This window comes from Acinonyx jubatus, chromosome E4 (genome assembly GCF_027475565.1).
Source record: "Acinonyx jubatus isolate Ajub_Pintada_27869175 chromosome E4, VMU_Ajub_asm_v1.0, whole genome shotgun sequence".
In the NCBI taxonomy this organism is placed as follows: domain Eukaryota; kingdom Metazoa; phylum Chordata; class Mammalia; order Carnivora; family Felidae; genus Acinonyx; species Acinonyx jubatus.
This window is the reverse complement of record NC_069395.1, coordinates 66,196,122-66,221,631: the sequence shown is the minus strand read 5'-3', so window position 1 is coordinate 66,221,631 and position 25,510 is coordinate 66,196,122. Positions and strand designations below refer to the sequence as shown.

Genomic DNA, 25,510 nt, shown 5'->3' with positions numbered 1-25,510 from the left:
GGGAGATCTGGATTTAGGAATAAATTCACTTTTGGATCTGGACAAAGAAAACCGGGCTTTGACTTCAATCACTCTGTCAAAAACAAACAAACAAAAACAACAACAACAACAACACTCTTGACCTCTGAAGTCAAGTTCTAGGGGCTATTCTAAAGGAGCTCAAAGAAACAGAAAAACTCAGACAGGACTGGCCCCACTAGGGACTGAACAGAGAGGATTAAGTCTTGTCGCTGAGCAGCGTTTATGTGCACCAGACTACTCAGGTTTTCCAGATGTGGTCACAGAACCTTTGAGAAAGGTTCATTTGAAAATACTGACAAACATGGGGCGCCTGACTGGCTCAGTCGGTAGAGCATCCGACTCTTGATCTTGGGATCGTGAGTTCGAGCCCCACATCGGGTGTAGAGATTACTTGAAAAAAACAAAAACAAAAAACTGATAAACTCTTACAGGGGAAAAAAAGAAGACGGGTTAAGCCACAGGATATCAGGTCTTTTCCAAGCTGTTTTCTGTTACTCTAACAAGACAAGGCAGATGTCTGAAACCGCCTTTCTTGTGAACCACACCACCGCCCAGGCCGTGTCCCTGACACGCTCTCCCTTCCTTCCTCAGTTAGCTCCTACTCTGGCTTCGGCTCTCACGGCTCAGTCGTCTCTTCCCCAGGAAGCCTCTGCTGACCTCTGTGACTAGGTCACAGTCCCCTCATCACACACTCTCCACCTACGACCGCAGTACTCCAGTTTCAAAACCACAGGTAACGCGTGATAGGCAGCCTCCGAGACGCACCCCACCCCATGAGCCTCACCTCTGGGGACTCACGCACTTGGGAGGTCGCCAGCCACCATGTCCCGGGGCCGGTATGTGGGACCAAGAGACTACAGCAGAAGCGCGGACACGTGATTTCCAAAGTCAGAATATAAGAGACGTGCCACCTCTGCGTTGATCTCTTGGACTGTGTTCCCTGGAGGAGAGGCTTCACGGGGCAAGGAACCGAGGTCTCCCGCCAAGAGCCAGCCCCGACTTGGCGGTCGGGAGAAGGAACCACCCTGGGCAGAACCTCTGCCCCCTGGCAGCATCCTGACCCACGGGACCAGGACGACCACCGCTCGACTGAGCCGCGCCTCCGTTCCCGAACCCCCCGTAATCCCTCACCCACCGTGTGAGACGACGACCACTGGTTACCCGTGAGCTGCGAGATTTTGGTCTTATTTGTTACACAGCAGCAGATAACCAACACACAACCCCAAGTGTCCAAAAGACATCCGACCTGCCCTTCCTTCCATGCTGTCCTAACGGTCACCAGAAGCATCAGATTCTGACGTAAAGGGTAAAAAAGCATCCAACTCTCACAAATAGGTAACTGCTCTCCGAAGCTAGTTAGCCGGACTCCCGACGTGCCTTCCATGAACTCAATTACGACCTCTGGACAGATCAACACAGAGGCCAAACCATACCTTTTGGTCCATTCTCCACGGCTTCTTCTGCAGCTTCTGGTTCGAGGTCTTTCTCGGAGCTGTCCGTGTGGGCTTTGGCCTGTCCGTTAACCGACGTCCTATCACTCGGCACAGCTGCGTTCACCTTTGCCGGCGTAGGCAAAGCGGCTCCCCCAACCGCTACCTCCTGCTGCTTCTGGAGCGCTGCCTGCGAGTGGAGAAAGAGTGAATATCCGCTGACCGGGCCAGCATACAACACGTGGGCCCTGGGGCAGACTCTGGCCCATGTCTGGGTCCTACCAAAGCACTCTGCTCCAAGAAATTACTAATAGACTTCATCCACTGTATCCCATCTGTGATGAACATTACAGATGTGACATCGGAGTAAAAGCTAAAAATGATCCAAATTATCATGGACAAAACCTGCAACGGAAGGTCACGTTTGCGTGACCTGAGGATCACTAGAAAAACTGACCAGGAAAAATTAAAATAGAGAGAAATAATCAACCCCAAATACAACCGAAGGTAAACACTGAACACAGTAACATTTCTTCTTAAAACGGACAGAGGAAGATCTCGATCAGATTCAGAAACCTACAATCTGAATCAGGAAAATTACACTGGGTAGAAATAAATGATCACGAAGGAAAACTCACAAAGGCAGAAACTATCATTGGTAAAAGCTCCCTTCCGGGCCTTCCCTCCCCCTCCCCCCACTGTAAGTGCTATGACCAGCCTCACCTAGAACACTGCAGATGTGCTTTGCCTGTGTGTCAACATTATCCACTTGGAATGTATAATAAATGCTCTTTTTCGTGTCTGGCATCTTTTACTAAACATTATTTCTGTAAGGTTCATCCACAGAGTGGTAAGTAATTGTAATTTGCGCTGCTAGGACATTTCATTGTGAAATTACAAAATTCATCTGTTTTACTGTTGGTGAGCCCTCGGGCATTTAAGTAACTTTAAACTAAAACAAGAGGTCATAAGTAAGCGTATGTTTATGAAAGTAGAAAATAAAGCACAGGGGAAAAAGCGTCGGTAATCTCACGGTTCAGGACAGTGACGCAGTTTAGCGTATCTGTATTTACATTTAACGTGTCACCTGCAAACCGACTACTTCAACGAACAGCGACACTTTCTCCGGTGCTAACGCAGGCGAGTGATACACGGAAGACTTCAAAATACCTTCTTCCGAGGCCTGGATTCTCAGTCTTTCCCCATCAGTCTCCAGAAAGAGTACCAGCGTCCAGAAAAAGAGCATGCAACCAACCCAAGTGGGCAAACCCAGAACATTCAGTGAATGACAGGCAAGCAAAAGAAAGCATTTCTGTTGGTGATCAGCAAGCCCGGCTCACACGGTCGCTGTCCAGGAGACCACGCCTGAATTCCTCCAGCAGAGCGAACCCCCTTGGGGATCCCACTGTCCACCAACGGATTCTAACTATCACGTAAAACAGATCATACCTCTTTCTTTATATCATCTCTCATCTGCACTTTGGGAAGTTTTAAAAGCACAGGAAGGTATAGGAACAATCACCCACGTAACTACACCTCCACACGAACAAGTCTTAGCATTCTGTCACTTTGCTCAGTATTTATAAAGAAAATTACCACTTCATGAGGGCTGAGGTTTTCTCTGATCCTTCCCCAACCCCTTTCCTTCTCCATTCCCAACGACATCCAATATGGTCGATCACGGTAATCCAAATTATGGATTCCAGTTCTTTCTGGTTCTCTTTCCAAGATTCTTGGTTTGCAGGTATCTTGATTTGCAAGGTTCTTGACTGCAAGATTCTGTTCTCTTATTTAAACGACAGCAACCTCTAAACAGGACGGGGCGTGTGAGCTACCCTGCTGAAAAACTACCTCGAGGCCCGTCACAGAAGCAGGGATGGGGGTGGCAGGCTAAAATAAGACACGGGCTTTCGAGGACAGCAGAGAAACCCCCTGGAATTCCCACTTATTGTCTTGAATAAACTAGGTGAACGTCGTTTTCATCCTCTCACAAACACAAAAATCTGCCTTTTCCCTCTCGGTAACACTGAAGACCCCAGGGAAGAGGTACTTGAAGCGAGGAGTGAATTTTCAAAGAACTTAAAAAGGTTGGCAAGATGACGAGGAACGCAGAGCCACCACCGCGCCCCACGTTCTCCTCGCTCTGACTTTTGGACCGGCAACGGGTGCTTTAGGAGCGAAAACTCCATGAGCAAAGCCGGCCAGGTTAACTCCAGAGGCAGTCACGCCTCGGCCCGATGGGCAACGCGAGTGTCAGACCGGCCCTCTGCTGGAGGCACCGGACACTTTCACGTGGCAGCTCGCTCTGTGAGGGGAACGGGACAGGCACCGGGACTTTCGTCGCCTTCTTGCGGACCAGGGGAAAGGGCGGGAAACTCAGACAGCAGGCGACGCGTATGAGAGGCAACAAGACAACGGCAGAGCCGGGACAGGATCCGAGTGTCATGTGACCCCCCCCCCCCCCACCACTGCTGCGCCTCTCCCCTCCTGCGTGGGGCAGGGAGCCGGAGGAGCACCGGCGGCCACGGCACCTGCCGCTGCCGTCAACGCGGCCAGCCCGGCTCTGCCGGATCAGCCGACGGCCTCCGGGGACGGTCCTCCCGCGGGCGGTGGTCCGCCCGTGATCCCCGCCTGCCAGGGCCGCCCTGGGAGACACTGCCCCCCCCCCCCCAGCCCCGGGCGCACCTGCTGCTGGGCCAGCTGCGCCTGGTACAGCTGCTGCATGTACTGCTGGTAGTGCTGCTCCTGCAGCTGGCGCACCAGGAGCTGCTGCTGCTCCGAGCTGCCCGGGTACTGCTGCGCCGCGTACTGCCGGAACTGCGCGGCCGTCTGCGAGTTCAGCGCCGCCATGATCTGCTGCCTGCAAAACGCGGAGAACGCCCGCCGGTCGCACCACGGCCGCCGCGCCGGGCCGCGCGTCCCCGCTCTCCGTCCCGACCGGCCGTCGCCCCTCGAAGGTTCCAGGCGGCCGACGCGGACCCGTCGGCCCGGCTCCCGGGCCCAGAGGAAAGGTCTCGGGAAACAAGCTCGGCCTCGGGTCCGTCGGGAGGCTCTCCGAGGAAGAGCCGGCACGGACGCGGAGGGTACTACGTGCCACCGGACCCGGCGCCGCCGCGACGACGGACCCCGCGGCCCCCGGTGCGCGCCCCTTGGCCCGAGCGTTCCCGCGAGGCCACCCGGCGCTCAGCACCCCGGCGGGGGCGAGGCCGAGAGGCGGGGCCCGGCGTCCGGGGACGTGCCCGAGATCACGCCAACGGAGCGGCCAGGACCGAGGTTCAAGTCCCGGCAGGCCTCTCGGACCTGGCCGCTGTCAGAGGGGGACTGGCCTCTAGGCCAGAGGGGAGACACTGAACCGTGGGCCGCGGCTTCTCGACCTGAATAGAGGAGGAGCAGCGAGGGGCAGAAGAGTGACTAGAAGAGGATGCGAGGGGCCCTGGGACGTGGAAAGAAAGCCAGTGAAAACCTGAGGGTCTCTTGCATTTAATTTAAAGCCCGCCTCGGGGCACCTGAGTGGCTCAGTCTGTTAAGTGGCCGACTTCGGTTCAGGCCGTTGATCTCACGGTTCGTGGGCTCGAGCCCCGTGTCAGGCTCTGAGCTGTCAGCGCCACTTCGGATTCTGTGTCTCCCTCTCTCTCTGCCCCTCCCCCGCTCGCACTCTGTCTTTCTCTCAAAAATAAACATTAAAAAAAAAAATTTTAAGCCCGCCTTAAAGGAGACCACGGAAAACGGTATCCGGGCCCATCTGTTACTATAAATGTCTGTCGTGTTCTTCCAGACAGGCTCCACGTGCTTAACTCAGTTATGTGACCAACTCCACAAAGACCTCAACAGGCCAATGACAGATAAAGCAGAATGTCACAATGACACTGGGCCTGGCCGCCCCCAGAGCGGTGTACTCCTAGTCTCTCTCCAAAGCGGAACGAGGCCCGGGGTGGGTCGGGGACTAGCCCGACACCTTTCCGAGGAACTACCGAGAAATAATGAGACATCAGCAGACCCTCACGTTCTCTGCAGACCTTCCCCGACGTCTGCAGTGTTAAGCCCTTCCTGCCTGTACCCAGAGCTCCCTCTGCAAGAGCCGGTCCCCTGGGAGACGGCTGCACTCACCGCCCCGAACAGGAAACGGTTTCGGGTCCCAAACCCCGTACTCAGAACGGCACCTGCCACGGGCCGCACCGCCCAGATTCTCTGTCCCGGGCCCGTGTCTCTGGGCCTCTCGGACTCTGGCCGGTCTGGCGGATGCACGAACACCCAGAGAGGGCAAAGCAGACGCACAAGCAGGGAAGCAAGACAAGGTCACGGGGACGCGGAGACAGAGCGAGCGGACGGCGGGCACAGGTGGCTCACTTCTGCTGTTCCAGCCGCAGCCGCTCCTCCTCCAGCCGCCGCCGCTCTTCCTCCTCCCGCCGAAGCCGCTCCTCCTCCTCTCTCCTGCGCTTCTCCTCCTCCTTCTGCACTCGCTCTCGCTCCTCTTCTTCCCGCCGCCTTCGCTCCTCCTCCTCCTTCCTACGGGGGAGGACAGGGAGGACAGACACCATGAGCGCCGCACGAGGGCTCCCGCTTCAAAATAACCCAGGCCGTCTTTCCCAGTGACCACGGACTCAGCCCCGAGAGGACGTGGTGGTCTTCTCACACTGCAAAACATGCGCGCTCCGCCAGGAGCCATCTCCCCTCTGGAGCCCACGTCACTGCACGCAGGACCACGGCAGGGACATCGGCCACCGGGCAGCACAGAGAGGTGTCCGTCGGGAAGACACCACTGCAATCACTACCATACGCCCACAGCCCAAAGGTTTCCCAGCCCAGCGCCCTCCCAGCCCGGCACGGTGCTCTCGACACCAGTACAGAAGTGAACATTGCCCCTCTAGTGCCACGGAGCCACAAAACTACGAGTCGTGGCCGAACGCACTGACGTTTACTCTGCTCGTGTAATGCAAGAGCAGGCAAATACAAAGGACGCCTTCCTGGGTCCGTTACCATCTGTGGAGAGAAGACGGCACTGACAGCAAAGCGGGGACAGGGCTCTGGCCTGTGCTTTACGTGTTGCTAATGAAAAACATTTATAGGGCACAGATCTGTAGGTTACTTCTGAGTTTAAAAAATATCAAAGCTTTCAGACGCCCACTGGCTTAGTCGGTAGAGCATGAGACTCTTAATCTCAGGGTTGTGAGTTCAAGGCCCATGTTGCGGTGGAGCCTACTTAAAATTAAAATAAGGGGCGCCTGGGTGGCTCAGTTGGTTAAGTGTCTGACTTCAACTCAGGTCACGATCTCACGGTTCGTGAGTTCGAGCCCTGCGATGGGCTCTGTGCTGACAGCTCGGAGCCTGGAGCCTGCTTCGGATTCTGGGTCTCCTCCCTCTCTCTGCCCCTCCCTCCTTCACACTCTGCGTGTGTCTCTCTCTCTCTCAAAAATTAACAAACGTTTAAAAAAATTTATTTAAAAAAATAAGTTACAAAGCTTTGAACATAAAAGACAAAAAGAACAGCAGGAAATGCAGGCGCCGCCCCATCCAGCTCTCACCCTCCCCTGGTGCCTCTCTGGCTACGCGCGGTGTGGACGGCAGGGTGGCTGAGGTCGGGACACAGAAGACCTCTGAGGATCTGAGAAGACACCACACTTCTTGGTCTTACCATGACAACTGCTTGGGTCACCCCGCTTTTCTCCCAAAACTCCTATAATTGATTAACAACACATCCGAGCCACAGCCAAGGCTCAAAATATAGCGATAACATGACCTACTTGTAACCTGTCACAGCTGGCAGGGGGTAAGATGTTCCAAGGCCAGAGCGAGACTTCTGGACTGAGGAACTCTAGTCTTAAATGCTTTCAAGGAGTGCTAGATGAACTTGATCTCATGACAGAACTACAGTTTTAAAAAGAAAAATACAGGGCGCCTAGGTGGTTCAGTTGGTTAAACTTCCAACTTCAGCTCAGGTCATGATCTTGAAGTTCAAGAGTTTGAGCCCCACCTTGGGCTCTGTGCCAACAGCCCGGAGCCCGGAGCCTGCTTCGGATTCTGTGTCTCCCTCTCTCTCTGCCCCTCCTCCGCTTGCACACGCTCTCTTAAGAATAAACAAACGTGGGGCGCCTGAGTGGCTCAGTCGGTTGAGCATCTGACTTCAGCTCAGGTCATGATCTCAGTTTGTGAGCTGGCACCCCACATCGGGCTTGCTGCTGTCAGCACAGAACCCGCTTGGGATCCTCTGTCCCCCTTTCTCTCTGCCCCTCCCTGGCTTGCGCGTGCTCTCCCAAAAATAAACAAACATTTAAAAATAAATATCTAAGTAAACAAGTAAATAAATAAATACGCAAATGAACGAACGTTTTTTAAAAAATCAAAACTTGTCCTTTAGATAAAAACAATCTTCTTTTGGATAAGTGCCTTCTGAAAACGTCCGAAATGATTTCCTATCATCTTACACAGGAACGGACTGCACCTAGGGCTGTCCCTTGATGAGCCGGTGGTTACAACCACAGACACAAGGGCTGTCTACGTCCTTGTGCTGTGACGGAGAAGTTCACCTTCACGTTAAGTGGCCCTGACAGCTATCCTTCTCTAGTGTTTGTGCCTATTTTTCACGGTTTCTGTCTTCTTCCTATCAGGCTGTTTTCTCTTCTGTTGTTTCCAATTCAGGTTAAGGTAGAACACCAGAGAACCCACTGTTTCCAAAGTAAATACAATCTGAGGAAAAACTGGTTTTATGGTGTCACTTTCATTACCCAGAAATTTTAGATAATCAAAGTCATCGGAAGTATACCCTGTAGATAAACGCGTTCACTGCAATGCTGCTGGACTCACAACCACGATAGAAAACCCCATAAACCTAAACAGCGTATTCAGCAACTCCCCCTCCAACCTCTGCAAATACCTAACAGGCCATCTGGGAGCCAGAGCCAATACGAATGTCTCCATAAGGCCGACCGAGTAGCACGGGTGACAGCCGTGCTACGGAGCACACTGTTCTAGAAGACCGAGGGAAAAGGCAGCAAAGGGTGAGTCGGACCAGGGGTGCAGGGTGGGGACGGTGGCCCAGGTTACGGGGGAGCTCGCTCAAAACCTCAGCGTGACCAGGAGGAGGAACGGCACCACGACGGGGAGGAGGTGTCTGTGGAAGGGACAGGCAGGCGAGAGTGGCAGCCCAGCCCCCAAACTCCCAGGACAATCGGCCGCTCCCACCAGCGGGGCTGGACGACCGCCCTAAGGAGTGGGCACCCGATGGAGGACAGACCCCACACGCAGCAGCGTCGGGCTGGGCCGCACCAGGAGGACACGCGCCGTGCCCTCGAACCTCACCTTTTCTTTTCTTGCTCCTCCTTCTCGATTTTGTGGGACGCGACGTACGTGGAGAAGAGATGGCAACACCTGTTCAGGAGCTCGACAAACTCTACCATGGCATCCTCTTTAGAGGTATTTCCCAGGGCCGCCCACTCTCTCCTGGAGGCAAAGCGGGACAGGTCACCTCCTCGCCACAGAGCGGAACGTGCCTTCACATAAGCCTACGCGCGAGCAATTCTCAATCAGAACTAAACTGGAGAGGGACCCTAGCATAAGGCAAAGGCTCAAGTCCTCAGTTTCAACGAGCAAGCGGGGTTGACTGAACGAGCTAGGCCACGCGCGGCCCAAACTCACAGCCGTAACTGCGGACTGAATGCCCTGCGGGTCCTTTCCACGCTAGCAAAGGGGTATAGGAGAGTCCCTCTCCTCCTGTCACCGCATTTTAGTCGTAACTGAACGCGCTCCACGGTGCATTCTTTTTCTGCCACAACTCTGTGCGCGTCCCACAAGGACATGGCTTATTGTATACTTTATGTGGCTGCTTTTCGTGTTATTTGGGGAGGATCAACTTTAGCTGCACTTGTCTTATGTTCATAATCAGAGGAGTAAACTTCTTCCACATTATTTATGCAAACACATCTCCACGCCAAACACACACACACGTGAAGATTCCAGAAGCTGCGAGCAGCAATGTCTGTTTCAGTCTGACTCTAAGCTAAGGAGCCTGCTGTTTACATCTTAACCAACTGGCTCTCCATTCAACATTACTGTCGCTAAATCTGTTATACAACAAAACATCGTTACCTCCTGTCATTCCCCAACACATCAAAGAATCCAACCTCAGGACAAGTGTCTGGATTATATGGACCCATAAGAACCTGCTTATGCAGTGCCACAAGCTTCAGTTTTTCTTCGTAAGTGGGATGAAAGGCTTTGCCATCTTTTTCTGCAAGAAAAAGAAACACAAAAACAATCAGAATTGGCAAAAAAAAAGTACTTTTGGTATCCGACGACGCCGTTTCGCTCTCTAAGGTAGTCACAAACTACCTGCAATAGATACAGATCTTACGGTGAGAGTTTGATTTCATATACTGAATTTTAATGGAGTCTAAGGCAGAAACCCTTTATGCGGAGTTGTTTTTAATGAAGCCAAACACCAATATCTATGTTAAAACTTCTACAGAAGAAACCAATCTGTCAAGCTAACAGGCACACACATACAAACTGTACCACCTGACATCTTCTACACATATTAAAACTTGTGCAACAATCATTTTTATAGTTATTTAACTTCATTTCAGAGAGAGAGCATGGGAGCAGGGGAGAGGGGCAGGGGTGGTGGAGGAGAGGGAGAGACAGAGAGAGAGAGAGGGAGGGAGGGAGAGGGAGGAAGAGGGAGGGAGGGAGAGGGGGGGAGAGGGAGGGAGGGAGAGAGGGAGAGAGGGAGGGAGAAAGAGAGAGAGAATGAATGAATTCCAAGCAGGCTCCATACTGTGTCGAGCCCAATGCGGGGCTTGATCCCACAACCCAGGATCACCCCCTGAGCCGAAATCAAGAGTTGGACACTCGGGGAGCCCAGGTGGCTCAATTGGTTAAGCGTCCAACTCTTGGTTTTGGCTCAAGTCATGATCTCAAGATTCATTGGTTCAAGCCCTGGTCAGGCTCTGTGCTGACGGTGCGGAGCCTGCTTGGAATTCTCTCATATTCTCTCTCTCTCTCGCTCTCTCTCTGCTCCTCCGCCACTTGCATATGTGCTCTCTCTCTCACTCGCTCTCAAAATAAATAAAAATAAACCTAAAAAAAGAAGGTGTTTTTGTTTTTTTTTAATATTTTTTTAAAATGTTTGTTTTTGAGAGAGAGAGAGAGAGATACAGCACTAGTGGAGGAGGGGCAGAGAGAGAAGGAGACACAGAATCCGAAGCAGGCTCCAGGCTCTGAGCTGTCAGCACAGAGCCCGACAAGGGGCTCGAACTCACGGACTGCGAGATCGTGACCTGAGCCGAAGTCGGACGCTCAACCGACTGAGCCACCCAGGCGCCCCATGTTTTGTTTTTTAAAGCCAAAAAGAACTACTCTAAGGATACCATTTTGAGCCTTATAAAAAGAAATTACGTGCTGGTGACTCAAGGTGAAGTGAGCCTAAGAAACAGCAGGGGTGGAGCACAGGAGGTACAAGTCCTTGCTTTGTTCAGTCAGGATTGCTGGGGTTTGTCGCTTTCTCCTTTAGGGGAAAAAAAAAAGCCTGAATTGTATGGAAGTGGTTGCTCTGACCTAAATAAATGTAAATAAAGATAAAATCAGATGGAAACTTTATCCACTAGAAGACCAAACACTTTCCCGATTAGTCATGTAATATAGCAATTTTCAAACCCACACACACACACACACACACACATTCTTACTTGCTGCAGGGAGAGGATTTGACAGCAACAGTCTAGTAGATATCAACACAATTTTTCTAGCCTATTGACTACTACAGTTATTTCAGTGGAGGGAGGGTCCATTTCTTAACAGGTAATGAATTTACTCCTTTATTTCAAAGACCTAGCCTTGCAAACTAGGAGCAGGGGAAGAAGGGAGAAGGTAGGCAAACAACGAAACTGTGACAGTTAATTACCAAGTTGTCAGCCTAACCTCCCGCCCTAAAAAGTGACTCACCCACAGGCAGGGTGAGTTTCCGGATTTCTGAATGTCGTTTTAACATGTGCCCTTTTTACTGCCTGGCTCAGCTGGAGCAGCATGGTACTCGTGATGTCTGGTCTGTGAGTTTGAGCCCCAGGCTGGGTGTAGAGATTACTTAAAAATAAAATTTCACACGGGTTCCTGGGGGGCTCAGTCGGTTAAGCGTCCGACTTCGGCTCGGGTCATGATCTCACGGTTCATGGGTTCGAGACCCATGTCGGGCTCTGTGCGGACGCCTCGGAGCCTCAAGTCTGCTTCGGATTCTCTCTCTCTCTGCCCCTTCCCTGCTTGCACTCTGTGTGTCTCTCTCTCTCTCTCTCTCAAAAATAAATAAAATGTAAAAAAATAAATAAATAAAATCTCACACACAAAAAAATAAAGAAAGAGGAATACATTTTCAGTGTTAGCTCTGGCCCAGCGTCAAATTAATCTGTTCACCACCATGAACCCGAGCACTCAGCACCACGCTTGGTTCATGGGTACCACCTAACCCATGCCCGACTAAAGAAAAAACTAACTTCACAGGTCAATTTCTGTGAGAATTAGCAAAACGGTACATTCGTTCTTATCAACTGTACTGGCATTTCCACAGAATCATGTGCACACTTGTTCAAGAACTGTTCTATCATCTTTCGTTAAATTCTACTATGGGATCTTCACATTAATTGGCATCATCCAAGCTGGGGACCAAATGTGTCTGAACCAAAAACAAGCACGACAAGACAAAGAAAAGGAAACGCATCGAAACGTCATCTTTCTGAAAGATCGGCTTACACAGTTTTCTTTAGTCATTTTTTATTCCCAAATTTTCTTCAATATGCATAACGTACTTTCATATCAAATACATATACACTTTTTTCTTTTTTAACAAACATTTGTAAAAAGTCAAGACAACTCATCTTCCAGCCTTTGGGACAAGGTTAACAGATCCATTATCCTCCCCGGAAGAAGAGACACAACCCAGGAGGATGTGCAAATCCCACCCTCGGTACACACAGCCCACACGGTGCTCGTGTTCTCAACGCAGGATGTGTTTTGTTCGGTTTTCCAAGTCAGATGAGAATAATTTTCTTCTCAATTACTTACGGTTCCACAGGCATTAAATACGCTTAATAGGGAAGTTGTAACTGCCATTAACTACACAGAAAAAGCCTTGATGAAACTCAAAAATCTCTCACCAGGACCACATTCCTAAAGGGAAGTTCTAGTTCAGTGCTGCCGGAAAGGAATACAGACTGGCATCACCTTAGGTTCCTGCAGTCACACGGTTAATTATTACCAAGTTATACTCTGTTTTCTACGGCAACCAAAAAACAAATGTGAAGTACGCTTAGAAAGAAACGGCAGGGCTATTTTTCAGGTACAACCGCATAAAGACACAGCAACAAGCAGACGGCTACCATCACCAAAGGGAAGCGTGACTGCAAAGCTAGCCATTCTTTTTTTTTTTTTTTTTAACGTTTATTTATTATTGAGACAGAGCGAGACAGAGCGAGACAGAGCATGAGCATGGGAGGGGCACAGAGAGGGGGAGACACAGAATCCGAAGCAGGCTCCAGGCTCCGAGCCGTCAGCACAGAGCCCGATGCGGGGCTCGAACTCACAAACCAGGAGATCATGACCTGAGCTGAAGTTGGATGCCTAAATGACTGAGCCACACAGGCGCCCCGCAAAGCTAGTCATTCTTAACTGACTGGACTGAAAGGGATCACCTGTTGGCATCTGTCCAGCAACAACGATTTTAAAAAGTTCATTTTCTATAAAACCGAAGACCGATAAAAGGTTAAAAATCAGTTTTACCTAAAGGAGACAGACTAAAGCAGGGAGTGGCAAACTGGATCGATCATGCCCACTGCTGTCTTTATAAGACCTGGGAGCTAAGAATGGCTTTTGTAAAGTTTTCTTGTTTAAAGTAAGCGCTATGCCCAACGTGGGGCTTCAAATCATGACCCTGAGATCAAGAGTCACATCTCTACCGAATGAGCCGGCCAGGTGCCCCTGGCTTTTACGGTTTTCAAGGGCTGTAAAGCAACAACAAAAAAGCAAAAATGGAAAAACAAAAACAAAGAATATAAATGAACACAGACCATATGTAGCCATTAGAGACTAAAATACTATCTAGCCCTTTATTTTTTTTTTTTGATGTTTATTTATTGACAGAAATAGACGGACAGACAGAATGTGAGCAGGGGAGGGGCAGACAGAGAAGGAGACACAGAATCCGAAGCAGGCTCCAGACTCTGAGCTGTCAGCAGAGCCCACAAACCGCGAGATCATAACCTGAGCCAAAGTCAGACGCTTAACCGACTGAGCCACCCGGGCACCCCCTATCTGGCCCTTTTATAGGGAAAGTTTGCCGACTCCTGACTAGAGGAAGAAGTAAACTCAGAAGCCAAATGACTTCCAGGTATTCAAAAAAAAATGCCAGTATAATTAAAAGGATAGAGAAAGTATTCACAAACTTCCAGCTAACCATGATGAATTAAACACACACCATTAGCTCTGATCCTCGATGAAAAACCTCCACGCAAACAAACAAGGCAGGCAATTTAGAGAACGCTGGGAAGGTTCAGGAACCGGGTTCCTGAGGCTCCAGGTTCATAAGAAGCTGGAGTCTAGGGGCGCCTGGGTGGCGCAATCGGTTGAGCGTCCGACTTCAGCCAGGTCACGATCTCGCGGTCCATGAGTTCGAGCCCCGCGTCGGGCTCTGGGCTGATGGCTCGGAGCCTGGAGCCTGTTTCCGATTCTGTGTCTCTCTCTCTCTCTCTGTCCCTCCCCCGTTCATGCTCTGTCTCTCTCTGTCCCAAAAATTAAAATAAAATAAAATAAAATAAAAAAGCTGGAGTCTAGATGGAAATAGTAATGCTTCTTAGGGATACTAAGGAGGAGGCACCCCTCCCTCCCACTGTGTTCGACAACCCCAAGCAGGCAGGCGGCTACCCGCCCCTACTTCAGCAGAGGGCTGACGTTTACTGGAGAACCCGAATCACACATGCTCCAGATGGGGGAGCACCAGGCTGGGAGTGAAATGCAGGACTAAAAACCAAGCAACGAGTTGCCCTCATCAACGGTCAACAACTTCCCCCCACCCTCCCTTCTCCGGCCTACTTCCCGAATGCTGACAACTAAGTTCCTACAACCCAGGAAGCAGCCAGGAGTATCTGCGGGAAAAACTGACCCCAAAGATAAAACCTACAATTACTGGGGCGCCTGGGTGGCTCAGTCGGTTAAGCGTCCAACTTCGGCTCAGATCACGATCTCGCGGTCCGTGGGTTCGAGCCCCGTGTCGGGCTCTGTGCTGACAGCTCAGAGCCTGGAGCCTGTTTCAGATTCTGTGTCTCCCTCTTTCTCTGACCCTCCCCTGTTCATGCTCTCTCTCTCAAAAATAAATAAATGTTAAAAAAAATTAAAAAAAAAACCCTACAATTACTAATTCGAAAGGTACTGATGGTTTGAGGGTTCCCCTATGAAACCTCTGCTTCATCACCCTGCAATTAAGGCTGCTACTCAAGGCTACAGTAACTGTTCGGTCCCTTACCCTCCAACAGGAATGAATACTTGATGATCACCAGATATTTGAGAATGCTTCCAACACGGGAACACCCACACCCCCACAACTAAACTTTTTTTTTTTTTTTAACATTTATTTATTATTGAGAGACAGAGGGTGACAGAGCATGAGCAGGGGAGGGGCAGAGAGAGAGAGAGACACTGAATCCGAAACAGGCTCCAGGCTCCAAGCTGTCGGCACAGAGCCCGACGTGGGGCTCGAACTCACAGACTGCGAGATCGTGACCTGAGCCAAAGTCGGACGCTTAACCGACTGAGCCACCCAGGCTTACACTTAATATCCTTCAACTTTCAATATTACTTCAACTTACACTTAATATCCTCAGAGACAGAAGCTAATGTGTCCATTAAGCAAAACGAGGGACGAGAAAGAAAGACAATTTAGGGAATAAAAACTCTTAGAAATGGAAAATGTAAAAACAAATTAAAAAAAAAAAATCTTCCGGGGCGCCTGGGTGGCTCAGTCAGTTGGGCATCCGACTTTGGCTCAGGTCATGATTTCGCAGTTGATGACTTAAAGCCTGGCCTGGCTCTGTACTCACAGCTCAGAACCTGGAGTCTACTTCGGATTCTATGTCTCCTCTCTCTGCGCCCCCCTCTCTAAAACAAACATTAGAAAAGTATTTTTAAATATTTCATTGGCTAGAAAATGGAGTTGAGAATATCTCCTAAAAGACAGAGATGGAAAAGATAAGAGAATCAGAAGTTCAATTCAGAAGATCCAATATCTTTTTTTTTTAACGTTTATTTTTGAGAGAGAGACAGCACAAGCAGGGGAGGGGCAGAGAGAGAGAGAGAGGAAGATACAGAATCGGAAGCAGGCTCCAGCCTCTGAGCTGTCAGCACAGAGCCTGACATGAGGCCTGAACCCACAAACCGTGAGATCATGACCTCAGCCAAAGTCGGATGCTCAACTGACTGAGCCACCCAGGTGCCCCAGAAATTCCAGTAACTTAGTATTAACATTATCATAGAGTGAAATCAGAGGAAAAAAGGGTGGAAATTATCATGAAATAATATAAGGAAATTTCCCAAAAATGAAGGATGCAGCTTGAGACTAGGATGACTATCAAATATTGAACATAATCATTCAAAACAGAAAGGAGATAAACAGAAATTTTCAAATGCTAAAGACAGAGAAAATTCTCAAACTTGTAGGAAGAGAAACAGGTCACAGCACAGGATCAGGAATAAGAAAGACTACAGACATCTTTAGAGCTGGAATACTGAAAGCTAGAACACAACGGAATTATACCTTGAAATTCTGGGAAGGGACTCATCTTGAACTCTTGACCCCCAGCACTGTAAAATAGGTGTTGTTTTAAGCCACTGAACTTGTGGTAATTTGTTTCAGCAGTAATAGGACACTAACACAATACACAAAACATATTTTCCCAAGCAATTAAAAATAGAAGTGGCTTCTAGATTATGTTCTTATTAAATTCATAAAGGGGCGCCTGGGTGGCTCAGTCAGTTAGGGATCCGACTCTTGTCTTCAGCTCAGGTCATGATCTCACGGATTATGGGATCGAGCCCCATGCTATCAGTGCAGACCCTATCTGGGATTCTTTCTCTGCCCTTCCCCCGCTCTTGCTCACCTCACACACTCTCTCTCAAAATAAACTTTAAAAAAAATTCACAAGTATTTACAGTTCTAATATGACAACATAATCTGATAATAGTGTCATTTTAAAAAATGCACAAGTATTTAACAGTTCTAATACAACAACATAATTGGTAACAGTACTGGAGTCAGTTACCAAGCCCAAAGCTCTGAAAAATTAAGTCCCTTCCACCTGAAATTAATTATACAAAAGGTTATTAGTCTCACACATCGACTGCAAGAATAGGTTTATACACAGAAATCCTATTTTTCTCTTTTCTTTGGAGGTAAAGGTGGAGTGATGTAATAAACTATTTCAATGTCCCTTCTGGCCTTTATCTGTGAAACGAAACCATACAATCTATGAGCCGGAAAGGACAGTAACGATCAGTGACTGAATCTCGCAACCAAAGCTCAGACCCCCTGTACATTTCCACATGGCCCACAACAACGTGTCTCTGGATACACAACATAATAAAGATGTAAACAGCAGCAGCAGTAAACCTGAAGTGTGAGAGAAGGAGAAGCGGTGGAGGCTACAGCTTAAACTAATGTGAACTAGAAACTATTTCACTAAGTCTCGTGGTCACCGCAAAGAAAAAACCTGTAGCAGGTTCACCAACGATTAAGAAAGGGGACTCAAAGCATATCCCCCCTAGCAACTGCTACCTTACGCCTGAGCAGGTGCAGGTGATGGGAACTCCCTGTCCCAGGCACGTGATTCCATCTCCGCGTGGCTGTGGTTTTTAGTTCTTTACTGAGTCGATCTCTCGCACTTCTTTTTTTGTTTTATTTTGAGAGAGAGAGAGAGAGCAAGTGTGTGCAACCAGGGGCGGCAGAGAAAGGAAAAGAGAGAGAATCTCAAGCAGGCTCCGTGCTGTCAGTGCAGAGCCTGACACAGGGCTCGATCTCACAAATCGTGAGATCATGACCTGAGCTGAGATCGAGCAGGAAGCTTAACTGACTGAGCCACCCAGGCGTCTCGATCTCTCAAATTTCTATCCACAGGGTCTGTTTCCAGCTCTCGGCATTAAAGAAAACACATTTCACAGATAAGACCTCAAAAAAGCCACAAAATACCCATCATGTTTGCCCAGAGTTCTCTACGCTCTAGGCTAAACATCCGTAGCTAATTCCCTCACACTTGCTAAAGATCTACGTTTTATATCCCAGCTCTGTTAAGTATACAATAGGGACAAATTATTTAACCTTTCTGAGCCTCAGTATTGTCACCTATAAAATGGAGATGACTTCTCCATAGGGTTCTTGTGAGGGTTACAAACAACGTGTTCCAATGTGGTGGTGGAGTGCCCACAAAGCACACACTGACAGTGGCCATTATGCTAACGATGTCCCACACCTGGACAAGTGGCTCTCTTCTGAAAGACTCGATTTGTCTTTAACCCTAAAGGATGCTGCCTCAAACAAAAAGCATTACCCAGGGATGGCCGGATCTGCACCATCCGGAGCATGTCTCTCTCTTCCCTCACCCTAGATACTGTATTTCCATCAAACCAGCCCGAGATCAGATTAATGTGCTGGTTGGGGGGGGGGGGGGGGGGTTGGGCAGAGAGAGGGAGACACAGAAGCCGAAGCAGGCTCCAGGCTCTGAGCTGCCAGCACAGAGCCCGATGCGGGGCTCCAGCCCACAAACCAGGAGATCATGACCTGAGCCAAGTCGGATGCTTAACCGACTGAGTTCCCCAGGTGCCCCACAACAAACCTCTGAATAAAGGAAGACACAGGGTTTACAAAACTGAGTGGCAGGATAAGAAAAAGCACCCTAGACGGTGCTGACTCCAGAGCTCAACTTAGTAAATCTTAAGCCACAGTAGCTCCCATGTAGCAAACAGATAAAAGCACAGTAGCCCTCCCTTATCCGTGGGGTACACAATACAAGACCCCTGAGGATGACTGAAACCACGGAGAGGACCGAACCCTATATATAGAATGCTTTTTCCTATACATATACATCCGTGATAAAACTAGATTTATCAAATTAGGCACAGTAACAGAACAAGAATAATAAAACAATTCTAACAATACGCTGTAATAAAAGTGATGTGGACGTGGCCTTACTGGCCCGTACTCACCCTTGTGATGACGGGAGATGATAAAACACGCACGCGATGAATGAGGTGACGAACGAGGTGATGTGGGGTAAACGACGCAGGAGCTGGGACGCGGCATCAAGGCTACCAAGACCTTCTGACGCGGTGTCAGGAAGATCACCAGCTTCCGGACCCCAGCTGACCACCGTGGGGGGTGAAACCAGCGGTGAGGGGAGCTACTGCAGACACTATCTCCTCTTGGGGGCGGTTTCCAGAGTGGGCGCCTTGTGGAAGTTCATCACCACACACTTATGAGCTGTGTACTTTCCTGAATATGTATTAAATGAAGGGGAGGCCTCTGGGGGAATGTCAAAGTAACTCACATGAAACACACACGTACACATATCCCTGAATCTGTCTTCAGGTGAAAATTTCAGTTCAGCTCAAATGTAAGTAACATGAACTAGCCAGAAAGAAAATCAGACGCATGAAAGGTATTACTATTCTCAGCGCCTATCGTTCCTTTCTTAGGATAGTCTCGTAGGTCTGTATGTTCTCTTACACTATTACACCCTTGTATCTAAAGGTGAAGACAATGAAGAAAGCAGGAAAATATAAATTCAAAATTTAATAGATGGTGGATAGTAATAATTTAATTTCAAATTATCTGGGGCTAGACCACTCAAGTCCAGGAGGCACACACTAATTACACAGGCTACCGAAGAATGAACGACAGCTGCACATCACTGTAAAACCTTGATGGGGCCATTCATACAAATGGTGGGAAATGCCTGTGCTTAAAGATGACAAAACGAAAGGAACCATCTCAGCATGTCCACGTGACTGCCTCTCTGAGACCCGTAACATAACTGAGCGGATGACCAAGTCTAATCAACAGGAATGCTAGTGGAAATGCATCAACAATTCCATATTCCATAAAGACACTGAGTCCAAGACTTACGACTTAAGTTCTTCCGAATTCGACTACAGGTTTTACATACCATACCCTCAAAAATACTCCTGCCATGCTCGCTCGCTCTCACACATGCACTCACTCACTCACTCACACACACACACACACACCCCCCCCCCAGATCCCTAGATCTGTCTACTGAAAAGGCCTAGAAACAATGACCAATCCAGTAGCAAAGAGGAGCCACTCCTATCACCCAGACGATGGCTCTTCAAAGGCTGTTTCCCACTAACAGGTTGGAACCTCGTCTCCTTGGACAAATGGCTAATTCCTGCTGAGGCAGGAAATGTATACGAATAACCTGGAACATCTCATCATACCAGATAGCAAGGAAGCTATGAAAAACTACTGGTCATGTCAAAGGAACTTATGAGCGAATTTGACAAGGCTCCCACTTGCTAAAGACAGTATTGAGCATCGATAAGAGCTTAAAAAAAAATAAATCAGGGGCGCCTGGGTGGCGCAGTCAGTTAAGCGTCCGACTTCAGCCAGGTCACTATCTCGCCGTCCGTGAGTTCGAGCCCCGCGTCGGGCTCTGGGCTGATGGCTCAGAGCCTGGAGCCTGTTTCCGATTCTGTGTCTCCCTCTCTCTTTGCCCCTCCCCCGTTCATGCTCTGTCTCTGTCCCCAAAAAAATAAAAAAACGTAAAAAAAAACATTAAAATCAATCAATCAATCAACTACGTGTAAAAGCATGAGTACGTAATGACATCAAAAAAAGTGTCACCTGTTGAGGCCACTAGAGAAAGAACTCATTATTCTGAAAACTAATAAAGGGAAAGACGCATTCTTCCTTTCCTGTTTGAATTTCTACTCCAAACCAAATAACATATGAAGAAAAGCATTCCAGTGAAAGAAAGACCATTAGACTATCACCATTTTTCAATCCCTAATGAATTAACACATCCATTTTCAATTTACACGAGTTTAAAAAGATCATTACATTAGCTAAGTGCAGGCCTCCCCAAAAAATCTAATACTGTATTAGCAGCAATGGGATTTAGCAGGTCAATATTTTGATGAGCACATTTACTTGTCCTTTGGAGGCAATTTTTGCCCCATCACATTCAAAATCTCGAACCTGATAGCAATATTACATAGGAATTCAGATGGCTCTCTCACACTTCACTCCTCCAGATATCCAAAGAGACTCCATAAAGTGATCACGTGGAGAAAAACCGTATGCATCTTTCCATGAGCCCTTAATACTTCCAGGCAAACATATTTAAAAAGTTCCCAAAAAGCGATGAAGCAGCAGGGCAGTAACTCTGAATATTTTCCTCAGCACACCTTCAGAAGAAGCAGAGTGTGCTTTCCACCTCCTGCAGTGGGGAGACCTCTCTGGAATCAGAGAGTGAGCCGGCCCTGCCTCTAACGCCCCAGTGGCCTGGATCAAGTTTCTCAACTAGGAAGCCCCAACAATACCCCAAATACTCAAAGGTCTGTGGCAACAAAATAACATTATCTAGGGTTCTCAAAATGGTACCTGATGTGACTGCCACAGGGTCTTTAACTCCTCTTTTGGACCCTAAGTCCCTTCACAGCAAAAGTGAATGTACTGTTCATCTATATTGGTGACCTAACCCACCTACTTAGAACGTTATCTGTACTAGGGACTTAACACCGTCTGAAGTTTGTTTATTTAGTCTTAAATTCATTTGTTTAAATAACCTTGACACCCAGTGTGGGGCTCGAACTCACAACCCCAAGATCAAGAAACACAGGCTCTACCGACCGAGCCAGCCGGGTGCCCCAACGAGGTCTGAAGTCTAGATGGGAAGATGCTAACTTACATTTACCTGTATTTTCATCTATGATTTTATTTTTACCTAAATAAAATTAAGACAGTAGGTAGTTGACATACTGGGTCCGGTTACCGGCTTGTGACCACAGTGACAGGGTGGAATGAGAAAGGGGGTCTGTGACTCCCAATCCAAGTTATTTTCAACAGATATCCACACTCTCAAGGTTCCTATTTATTCCACAGCAGAAGATAAAATGGAATGCCATTTCTAATTCTTGTTGAGATTCTAGTACAAAACCACAAAACAGCGATCTATTAGAAAACGTTGCAGGGCGCCTGGGTGGCTCAGTCGGTTACAGTGTCTGACCTTGGCTCAGGTCATGGTCTCATGGTTCATGAGTTCGAGTCCCCGCATCAGGCTCTCTGCTGTCAGTATGCAGCCTGCTTTGGATCCTCTGTCTCCCTCGCTCTCTGCCCCTTCCCCACTCGCACTCTCCCTCTCAAAATTGAACAAACCTTTAAAAAATTTTTTTAAAAAAAACCTTGCAAAACTGACAAAAATGCCAAGCACCGCGCTGGGATTACATGTTAAAACAAAGGCAGCAACAGTTGACTCACCCATAATTCTGACTGCTTTTGGACGCCCCCCACCAGGTGTCTCCTATCCTAACAGCCTCATCATTGCTGACCACGAAGTGATCTACACAGAAAGGTAACTTTAACTGCCATGTTATTTCTCCTTTTAAGTATTTGAATGCCGCTTTGAGAGCTTAATTTAGGAACTAAATGAACCATACCTATCAATGTAGCTTTTATTCTCCAAGGTCACTGGTAACTAGGCCCCCAAATTACAGGTTCCTCAAGGACTCCTACTACTCAACAAGAATGTTAAAAGAATGTTAGCTTTAGACCAAATCTTAAGTCGGAGACGTCAAATATCATCATCTAATCCAGCTGTACACACACACACACACACAAACTGAGTCTGGAAAAGTTAACTGCCTAGGAATTTACATGGTAAATAGAATCCAGGGCTTCCCGACCCCCAAAACAATGCCAAATTTACTGCAGGTTATACAGTGTTTTAATCTTACAAAGAAAATATTATTTTCAAATAAGACAGGCTCAGAAAATTGTTACCTTTTTTGTTGGTCATGTGGCCAAAGCTAGGATTAAAAATTGGCCCTTTCCTATTCTCAAATACCTTTGTGCTACAATATACTTGAAGCTTATTGAACATTGGAAAAGTTAAGTTCCAAGAATAAAAGTTTGAAGTAAAATGTAGTTATAGGAGTTGTATAGGAGCCACCAGATTTTTATCTAAGTGGTAATCTATCACCACCATAGGAAACACGAAATTCAAGCCAGTGACCTAAGACTCATTAGCCATTACCAATTCCCCACGCTGGCCAGTGCTCAGAGGGCTGAACTCAATGTGCAAGGACAATGAACATTTCAAGGGTAAGCTTTTTAATTAAAAAAAAAAAAAAAATGGAATGAATGTGGAATAACCAAATGTTCTAGAAAACTTATAAAACGCTTCCATTAGTTTGCACAAAGTTATGCAGAGAGAAAACAAGTAACCTCTGAATGTATCCCTACCACGAACTACACAACTTCAGCTACTCAAGTATGTCCTGCCCTCCAAAAGGAACTCCCTCTGGGAAAAGTGTCATAAATATGCTGTTCTGGAATGTACCCGAAACCTAGCAACCACTTTTAAAGTTGCATTCGGCCGCGGATCCGCCCCACAAGATCTAAATATCTCTAAGAATCAAACTAACAGGAGTCTCATCAGTCTTTCCCACTGAAAAGATCATGTGATTGGTATCGCCACCAGTGAATCACCCAAAAAAGGAGAAAGAAAAAAAAAAACAACCCACACACCACAATCCTGCTCCAAGACAAGACACGTCTTACAATTAATTGTGCGAGACACAGAGGATACTTGTAGGCCTTAACTGAGAACTCACTCTTACACATTGCTTCCAAGTGCAATTTTAACCATCTAGAAGTTACTAGAACACTGAGGGCACCCCTTCCTTTTAGAGGTGGACGAGCCGGAGGGGACGCATTAGCTTAATACTTCCTCCTCGCGGCCACATCAAAACCGCCAGGTGTGCAAGTCCTATTCGAGTTGATGGTTCCCCAGAATGACTGCAAAGGGAAGGTAAGGAACCGATGGGAAGATATCTTCCTCCCCAGAAAAGGGGTAAAAATCGGGGGAACCTGGTGTGCCAAACCATAGGAAGAAAAGGAACACGACCGTTAAAAAAAAGCAAAGCAAAACAAAACGAAACCAAGACCAACCGCAAACAAAAAACCATCCCAGAACGGGATCATCTAGGAGAGAAAAGGGCTCATTCTTCCACCCCGGCCCGTGGAAACCCGAGAAGCTGAATCAGGTCAAACGTCCTGGTAACCTCGGGGAGGCAGGACCAGGACCGCAAAACCCAGGTTCCGGGCCCGTCAGAGGTGTGTGACCCAGCGGCCCAGAGGGGGCAGACAAACTTCGGGGACCCCCCCAAGGACGCAGCCTGCTCGGGTCGCCGCGGCCCGGGCGGGCCAGGCGGGCACTGGCCCCATCACGCTCGGGCCCCGGGCGGACTCCGCGGGGCGGCCGAGGCGGGGGTGCGGCCGGGCCGGCTCACCTTTGAAGAAGCGCAGCGCCAGGCCGTACAGCTCCTCCAGGCCGAAGCCCCAGCGCTGCTCCAGCCGCCGCGCCTCCTCCGCCGCGCCCCCGGCCGCCGCCTCCCCGGGCTCCGGCTGCTGCCCTGCGGCGCCCGGCCCCCGGCCCGCCCCGGGAGGAGAGGGCGGCGGCAGCGGCGGCGGCAGCAGCGGGGCGCCCTCCGCGCCGGGCCGCTCCTCCGGGTCCGGGCTCAGCGTGAGGCCGTCGACCGAGACCTCGAGCCGCTCTGCGTTCAGCACCGCCGCCATCTCCGGCTGCTGCGCCTCCTCGGCGGGGGACAGGCGGCGGCCACGTATCGACTTCCTGCTGACCTCTGACGCTCGGCGACGCCGGAACTTCCGCCGCTGAGAAGGATCTCCGGCTCCGCGAGAGGGGCTGAGGCCCGCGCCCCGCCCCTCCGCGACCCCCAGGCCCGCTGGCCCCGCCCCGGCCAGCCCCGGCCCGCCCCCCCGGCCCGCGTCCGCCCGCGGGCGTCGTCCTCCGCCCCCCCCCCCCCCCCGCTCCTTCAGCACGGCGGTCAGGGCCCCGCGGGGCGGGGTCGCGGGGGAACGTCGGAGCCAGCGAGGCCCGCGGGGCTCGGGTCGGAGATGGGGGTGGGGGTCGCGGAGGGGAGGTGCCTACGGGGCCGGAGTCGTGGAGGAGGTGGGGCCTGCGGGGACTGACGCCGCAGTGGGGCGGGGGTCACGGAGGGGCGGGGCCAGCGGGGCCCTCGGGGTTCCGGTCGGAGGGGGGCGCGGGTCACGGAGGGGCGGGGCCCGCGGGGCTGTGGTCGCGGAGGGACGGGGCCTCTGGGGGCGGGGCCACTGGGGGCGGGGCCAGAGGAACTGGGGTCGCAGACGGGAGAGCTGGGGTCACTGCGGGCACGTGTCCTGCCCTACCGGCCGAGACTCCTCCCGTCCGCGGGGTCGTGTGCTTCCCACAACCGCCCCCCACTCTGCCTCGGTCTCCACGCAAACCGAAGGAAACGCTGAGCCAATGCCTTTTTTTTTAAGGGGTAACTGAGGCTGCAGAAAGTTCCTGGGCTCCTGTGAGGGTGTATTAAATTGGTAGACGCTGGTTTTGCAGGACCGGGAGCTCATACGATTTGTGGGGCCCCTATTAAAAAAAATACCCAAGGGGCTCCTGGGGGGGCTCGGCTGGTTAAGCATCTGACTTGGTTTTGGCTCAGGTCATGATCTAGTTAGTGAGTTCGAGACTCCGCCTACAGGCTGGCTGTCAGTGAGGAGCCTGCTTGGGATTCTCTGTCCCTCACCCTCTGTCTCTCCCCTGCTCATTCATTCTCTCTCTGTCTCAAAATAAGTAAACTTAAAAAAAACAAAAAACCCTTCTTTAAAAAAATCCGAAAGAAAGAAAAAACCCTTCTTTAAAAAAATCCAAAAATTATGTAGGTAAATGTGTTTAGAAAGAGAAATCACAAATGACACTTTGATAAGTTGAAAAAAGCCACAAGCATCACACACGACCATAAAA

The 25,510-nt window shown here is 49.6% G+C and overlaps 1 protein-coding gene across 2 annotated transcripts in view; it reads right to left on the bottom strand.

Moving 5' to 3' along the window:
* ACBD3 (acyl-CoA binding domain containing 3) overlaps positions 1–24,361 on the bottom strand; it is a 30,680-nt gene extending 6,319 nt beyond the window's left edge. Inside the window, exons 1-6 of one of the 2 annotated variants that reach the window (XM_027046446.2) lie at positions 24,003–24,361; positions 9,534–9,675; positions 8,748–8,888; positions 5,799–5,957; positions 4,137–4,311; positions 1,455–1,641 (exon numbers count right to left, since the gene is read on the bottom strand). In XM_027046446.2, the coding sequence (XP_026902247.2) occupies positions 1,455–1,641; positions 4,137–4,311; positions 5,799–5,957; positions 8,748–8,888; positions 9,534–9,675; positions 24,003–24,288 (1,090 nt within the window). In that variant the 5' untranslated portion in view covers positions 24,289–24,361. Of the gene's footprint in view, positions 1–1,454; positions 1,642–4,136; positions 4,312–5,798; positions 5,958–8,747; positions 8,889–9,533; positions 9,676–18,677; positions 20,025–24,002 lie in introns of those variants that run through there. The other variant, XM_027046447.2, reaches the window with a different exon arrangement.
* Positions 24,362–25,510: the final 1,149 nt, after the last annotated feature.